Below are 7,452 nucleotides of genomic sequence, written 5' to 3' on the forward strand. Positions count from 1 at the left end.
ATGGTAATGTCATTGCTAACCAGAAGTAACACCAGTTTGGCATCACAGATTATCACTTGCTTCCATGGCACAATGTCACCAATCTCTACACACCTATGCCAATATTTATCTTCTGCTTTTTGTTTTTAAAAGAAAACACGTGACACCTTTGTGGGTATGAGGTATATCATACTGTGGTTTTAATTTGCATTTCCTTGAGTTGAACAAGACTCTGAACTGGCAACAAGTCTAGCACAACCAAAAAGTGATCAAAGGAAAAAGGAAAAAAAGGCTGTGTGTGTGGTGGGGTGTGCTCTCAAAGCACTAGGCTCCCAGGAAACCATTTTCTATACCATCCCTTTGTAAAAAAAAAAAAAAACAAAAGAAGCCGAACTCGGTGCACAGACAGCAGCATCCACATCTTACCAAATGGATGCTGGTCTCTGGGAATCCCAGCCCAAAGTCAGAAAACAGAAAACTAACGAACGTTCCTTGAATGCTACAGGAATCTGTCCACTAGAGAAAATGGTGTGGGAGCAATGATAAGCAGCAGGTGGCTCAGCTGCAGCCAGTCTGTCCTTACACCTTGACCTAGCCACAGAAACTGCCTTGTACATACTCAACGCTGGCCTATTGAGCAATTCTTCCCCACGGAAACAAACACTTTGTATGGAAAATGACCCAGGCTTTGATTCAAAGTAACCCAAAAGAGGTTGGGGAACAAAAATGAAACAAAACTAGCTGAACTCATTTCTGAAGCTGGATGATGGAATTGTGAAGCTTGATACATTCTTCTATTTTCTCCATCTAGAAAAAAAGAAACTCAGAAGCCATATGAACTTAGCAAGCCATTTTCTCCTTTTTCTGAAACCATGTAATGGAGACACCAGGCAGCCGAGATCAGCGGTTCTCAGAGGTAACACTAGGCTTTTCAAGGTCCCTGGGTTCAGGGGAGAGGGCAGACTGTACCCAGGAGTTCAGAGCAGGCTGGCCTCACCCCACTGCACTCTATGTGAGCTTCCCAGGTCTCCGTGGGTCTCAAAGTTTGGGCCTCCCTCCACACTGCTGCTCCCCGCCCAGGTAAAGTAACTTCCTGTCAGGAACAGTGGGGACAGTGGCCAACACCAAGGGGCCCCGTCCCCCACATCCATTCTCTGAGGGCATTTCCTAACTGTTCCTGTTTGTTCCCTCCTCTTCTGCCCCAGTGCTTACTAACAAAAATGATTAACTCTCAACCACATACACTAACTGCCAAGTCTGCAAAATCCTTAAAATACTACTACATACTTCAGTCCAGGGTTGCCACAATTCTGGATTTGATGACCTGTTTGAATTTTGTGCTGCCAGCGTGTAAGCAAGTCCTGTCCCCTAAGAACCAAGAATTTGTTACGAAGAACCTCTGAAGGAAGAGGTAACCAAGGACTTGGCCATAACAATGAGGGTATTGTGTTGCCTGCAACAATTAGGATGTGTCAAAGATCAAGTCAAAAGTCAAGCAGGCAAGGGGGCCCTTGCTTGAGGAAACAGGAAGCAATGTTCTCCAGATAGGGAGCAGAATGCAAGTCTGAGAAGCCCTACAGCAGGAGGCAAGAATGTTATACTGGTCTCTGTGACCAAAACATACTGCTATAGTTTGCAGATCTCTGACTGCATGCCTATGATGGGGACTGTGACACTCTAGCCCACTCCTCGCCTCCCCCGCTTCCTGGCCATGAGGACAGCACTTTGCTGTCACACACTCCACAGCTAACACCCCCACCAGAGCCTAAAGCCAACAGTCTAGGTGATCATGGAACCTCTTAGCCTCTCTCTGATAAGTTAGCTCTCTCTGGCATTTTGTCACATAGGCAGAAAGCGAACACACACACTGCTGCCTAGCGATACCACATCGGGAACCAAGGTGAGGATGAAGACTGAGCACAGGAAAGACTGGGGTGACAGACATGCCACTGCATGTCACCCTCTTTCTCTAGGACAAGAACTCCTGATCACACAGAGACATATCGCCAGGACGTGATGCCAGAAAGCTGAGATTGAAAAGGTAGAAAGTGGCCCCTTTCTCCACAGCCCCCAATGGCCAGTGTGCTTGCTGACAGAAAAGCTTCGACACACCGATCCTTCCCCTCACCTTTCCACAGTGCCAGTGTCTGCCTTGCCCTGCTCGGACCTGATGGCCAAACACACACTGTGGCTCCCCAGACCCTGACCAACTCCAGCAACTGCCCAGTTTTTCTGCTTTTGAGGCCAGAGTACATGAAAAGAACTTTTGTTAGTCAGAATTTCACTTCTACACTTTCTGTTGACCAACCTCCTCAGTATAGCCGTTCCTTCCCATCTCCAGCAACAACCAAGGTCACCCCTCTGTGACACAGCTGACTGCTCTCTTCTACCACAGAAGCTTCTACAACACAAAACCTCCTTTTTACTCCTCAGGCTTGTGCTCATTTTGGCCAGGTCCAAGAGAGCTTCCCTTCTCCACCCAGCCTCAGCACCTCAGACCATACTCAAGACTCTCCTCAGCAGGCATGCACACTCATTCTGATGTTCTCTCTCCACCCATACCTTCCTAAAATGCACCTCCAGGATGCACCCACATAAGGCCAGCCAAGGGAAAAAACTCTCGCTACCCATTGACCCCACCAAAGTGCCATCTCTGATTATGGCTCAACCAACCTTCTCGCTCATTCTGCAGTCACTCTGCAGTCAGATCAAACCACACAACACACACATAAAAGCTCCTGAGAGTTAAACAAATAATAGAAAAGCAGTGTGGTAGCACATATTCATAATCCCAGCTGCTCAGAAGGCTGAGACAGGGGGTCCTAAGTTCAAAGTCATCCTGGGCAATTGTGTTAATGAGAGTTTCTGTTGCTGTGACAAACACCAAAAGTAACTTGGAGAGGAAAAGATTTATTTTACCTCACAGATTACAATCCATCACTGTGGGAAATCAGAGCAGCAATTCAAGTGGGGTAGGATCCTGGAGGCAGGAGCTGATAAAGAGGCCATGGAGGGATGTTGCTTACTGGCTTGCTCTCCATGGCTTGCTCAACCTGCTTTCTTACAGCACTCAGGCCCACCAGCCAGGGGTGTCACAACCCATAACAGGCTGGGCCTTCCCACACCAACCACTATAGATTTGCCTATAGGCAAACCTTATGGAGGCGTTTCTCAATTGAGAGTTCTTCTTCCCAAATGATTCTTGCTTGTGTCAAACCTTAAACTAGGCAGGGTAGCAACTATCTGAAAAATAAAATTTATGGGGGAGGGGGGAGTGCTACCTGGAAATAAAAATTTTATTACAATAAAAATTGTAGCTTTCATGGCAGAGTGCATACCTGACACGCACAAGGCCCTGGACTCAATTCCTAGCACAGCAAAAGAAGAAGTGAAAGATAATCTCAATGCACATGGAGAGCCATCTGGCCAGACTTCTCAGGTCACTGTCCTCATCCAGTCTCCTGAGTGCCTGTCCTGCTTTGAACATGCTGACCTCACTTCTGCCTCAGGATACCCAGCCAGACAGCCTCAGCAACTACCACTCTGACTGGATCTGTCCTTCTCAAAACCCACTGGGCAGCCTGTTCGGTGATACTCTGCCGCCCGGTTCACTCTCTGCATCCCAGGCTCAGCACACTGTTAAACACATATACAACAGCAAGGAGCTGCCCACCCTCTGATGCTCAGCAAACTAACGCCATTCTTAGTAAACCACAATTTCCAGAAGTGCAGGATTTCACAGTCCTCATTACAGCCTTCTCAGCTGGGTACTGACTATCCCCTCCCAGGATATGGAAGACAGCCTGGCCTACAAGGCTGTTCATGTCTTACCAGTGCATTGCTGGGATTGGAAGACAGCCATTACACCAAGATAGTGACCAAAGCCTTCCAGAACCACCCAAACTGGGCTGGACCCCTTAATCTGTTTTTCAATCACCTGAGCCCACCCATGATGATACTCCTGGCTGGTTCTATAAGGACAAGGACGATGGAACCTGCCCACTGCCTCTTTCCAGGACCTCACCGGAGTCTGGTCATCAGGAATATATAGAGAATCATGACTTGGTGATGATGGTTCCGATCACACAAGGGACCGTGGCCACATCTCTGGACTTACCCAAAAGACGATATTGTAGCTGAAGAGCAGGTACTTGTACCAGCAGCTGACCTCGGCGTTCGAGTATCTATAATAGTGCATCTTCTGAGAAGGAGGACCTGCAGGGACAGTGACTGATGAGGCACAGTCAGCTTCAAACCTGCTCCCCACTCACAGAAAGACCAAGGCTCCCATTCAACTTCCTGAAATCTCCACTGTCCCATCATGTCTGTCTGTTCGTCCAAACACAGACCTACTACTACTAGTGCTAACTAAAAGTTAAACAACAACCAGGTTAAATAAGCTTCCAAAAAAAAGATAGAATAACAATTTTTAAGTGTCTTCAAAGTACCAGAAACTCTGCTTTGAACTTTCTCAGCCATTTATCTCATCCTCTTCTTAGCTGTGTATTGATTGTTCCTTCTTTCCCATGCCAAGAACAATGGAGTTCAGAAAGGTCATGTGACTACCTCAGGGGCAAGGGGGATATGACTGAGTGACAAAGAGGCTGGACACAGGAGCACATACCTATAATCCTGGCTTTTGGGAGACTGAGGTAGGAGCTCTGCTGTGAACTCCAGGCCAGCTTAGGCTACACGGGAGACCCTCCCTTCAAAAATGCATACAGAAAAAAGGAAGGCAAGGGCAGAGCCCAGAATCTGAACCATGGAGAAGGAATTCCACTGCCCACATTCTTTAAACCACCATAGCCAACCAAGGAAATGAAGACTTGATCACAGGAAGCCATGGTAGAAAGAACCTGAAAGATCAGCAGGCTTTCACAGACTCCAACCGTGGGGTCAACACAAAGACACAGTTATGGCTCCACACGTTCATTTGCCTACTGTCTGAGACCAGCTCCCAGGCTCAGCCTGTACAGAAACGAGATGTCCTTGTTTGGGCAGTGAGATGCCTCAAAGCCCACAGCAGCAGTCAGAATTCACCCTCACTCCATCTTCCTATCTCCCACCATGAACATGGCTAGGCTTCCCAGCCAAATACAATAAATCTGGACTATAGTGTCCCTTTGGGAACAGTCTTGGAGCTGCAGGGTGAACAGTGCATGTTGTTTCTTATCTGTCAGCCACAGAGTCAGGCCCACCAGTGGCACTTCCCTTTGTCATCACCCTCAGGAATAAAGCACAAGTGAACAGTGGAACAGGGTGGGGTACTCAAGCTGAAAGAGGGAGCCGGGATCTGAGGCTCCAGACAGGAAGGGGCGCTACTCCCCCAATCCACACTGCACACATATATGCAGACAAGGACGCTGTCAAGGTTAAAAAGGCCCAGATATAGGACCAGGCCCCAATTCCAAACAAGGCCACCCTGGCAGTGAAGACTTAACCCCTCTACCCAGACACCTGAAATACCCAACTTCTACAGCTTTCCTCAGGACAGGCTATTTGCAAAATCAGTTTTAGGGATGAGCACAAATGTAGCTGTAGGCTTGCAATGTTCTGAGAAAATGATACAGAGAAGCACAACTCCTCTACAAATGGGCCCTGCCTATACTCAGCCACACCCCAAAGTACACAATCCATGTCAACCATCTCCAGACCCCACCTCTCACTCCCTCCTCACCCTATCTGGAGTAGCTGCCAAGAGGCATGGGTGAGACAGCAGGAATGGCCCCTCGGTCACCCTGTAGCCCCACATCTATCCCAGCACCACCCCACTACCAGAACATTTCCAGGAAAATACCCTCCAAGAATGAGTGGGAACACACTATCCCAGGTTCTCAAGAGCTCTGAACGTCAGGCTTATGGCCATCGGCATGAGAACACAGAATCACACAAGGAACAACAGGGAGAAGCCCCAGCTCGTTCAGATAAAGGCACAGGCACCATCCTTCTCCGCATGGCCTGGCCCATCAAGTCCCTGCCTTACTCAGGCCCTTGGGGTCCTCACCTGAAACAGGCAGTGTATGACTGGTCCTGGTTGCTATGATGAGGGCCTGACCTGGGACACATTCTTCAGAGTCCAGCCACCCACCACTCTGTACAGAACTGGTTGGGCTCTGCATCTGGGATAACAAGCTCCTTGAGTGGCTAGCCTCTGAAACTAGATCCACGCCTGGTGGAGCAGCTACTCCACTGAGGGGCTACTCTCTCTGTGGTGACCGTGAGAAGACAAGAGGATCTGCTGTCTGGGTGCAGCACCCTGGATAGGTTGTAATGGGCCCTGAAGAAAGAAAACTAACCAGACATGACATTCCTCGAAGCATAAAGGTTGTCCCTTTCATTTGAGGACATCTGTGGTGGGGACAGAGAGATAATTAGAGATAGCTCAATTGTCCTGTGTAGGAGGAAAAAGTAAAGCTAGAACTCAGTTAGAACCAACCAACTTAGCTATTGAAATGTGCTGTTGAGACAGCAAAATGTCACAAGGGCTACCACTTGTTCCTCTTTTAGACAAGACCAGCCTGTCTTCAGAGCACCAAATACATCCCTTCTTTCTTGGGGTTCATGGAGAAGCCTGGGAAGCAGGTCACATAAGCACCCAGAAGTCTAGAACTCCTAGAAGGTTCTCCACAGTCACCGTCTACCCCACTGAGGTTCAGAACTCTAAGGCTCCTCTGTCTTCTCACCAGCAAACATTGTCTGCTTTGCACGATGATGCTGACTGACCCTGTGCCCCAGCTCCAGGCCTTCATGATCGTCCTGTGATAGATAGTACAGGGACCATCCCACTCCAAATCCTCGGTCTCCTTTAGCTCTAGTTCACCGGTCAGTGTGGAGAACACAGACACACACAGGAGACCACACCGCCACATGGAAACCAGCACTCTGGAGTGTAGTAGACTCTCCCTACTCAGGTGCCATCTTCCCTCCCCATCTTGTTCACCCTCCTCCACCTACTAGCCCTACAACCAAACAGGAAACAATGCTGTCCCCACAGACCAGACGCTGGGGTCCAAGCCCTAGGGCATCAAAGAACTGCAACAGCCAAGATCTAAATTAAAACTCCTCCCACGTAGTTCCCCCCAACACTTGGCACCCACTAGCAGCAGGTTCACCCAGCTGTGACCATGCACTCCCTGAACATCTGAGCACAGGAGATCACACTCACACAGCATGCTCCTCCTGCAACTTACAAACCAAGAGCATGCATGAGTGCGTCACTTCCTCTGAACAAATGAAGACTCAAGCCCCGGGGTAAGGGCATCCTCCTGATGGCACTTCCCCATTCCCGACTCCCAGACCAGGAAACCGTTTCAAGGGGAATAAAAGAGTCAGCCTTCCGCGGGGCGTGGTGGCACACGCCTTTAATCCTAGCGCTAGGGAGGCAGAGGCAGGTGGATTTCTGAGTTCGAGGCCAGCCTGGTCTACAAAGTGAGTTCCAGGACAGCCAGGGCTATACAGAGAAACCCTGTCTCA

General features: G+C 48.9%; 1 protein-coding gene across 1 annotated transcript in view; it reads right to left on the reverse strand.

Annotated features, from left to right (window-relative positions):
• The window catches only part of Tspan14 (tetraspanin 14), a 60,542-nt gene that overhangs the window by 24,307 nt on the left and 28,783 nt on the right, over positions 1-7,452 (reverse strand). The window contains exon 2 of the mRNA XM_021203200.2: positions 4,097-4,194. Coding sequence (XP_021058859.1) covers positions 4,097-4,177 — 81 coding nt within the window. The 5' untranslated portion in view covers positions 4,178-4,194. The remainder of the gene's footprint in view (positions 1-4,096; positions 4,195-7,452) is intronic.

The sequence above is a fragment of the Mus pahari genome, chromosome 8 (genome assembly GCF_900095145.1).
Source record: "Mus pahari chromosome 8, PAHARI_EIJ_v1.1, whole genome shotgun sequence".
NCBI classification, from domain to species: domain Eukaryota; kingdom Metazoa; phylum Chordata; class Mammalia; order Rodentia; family Muridae; genus Mus; species Mus pahari.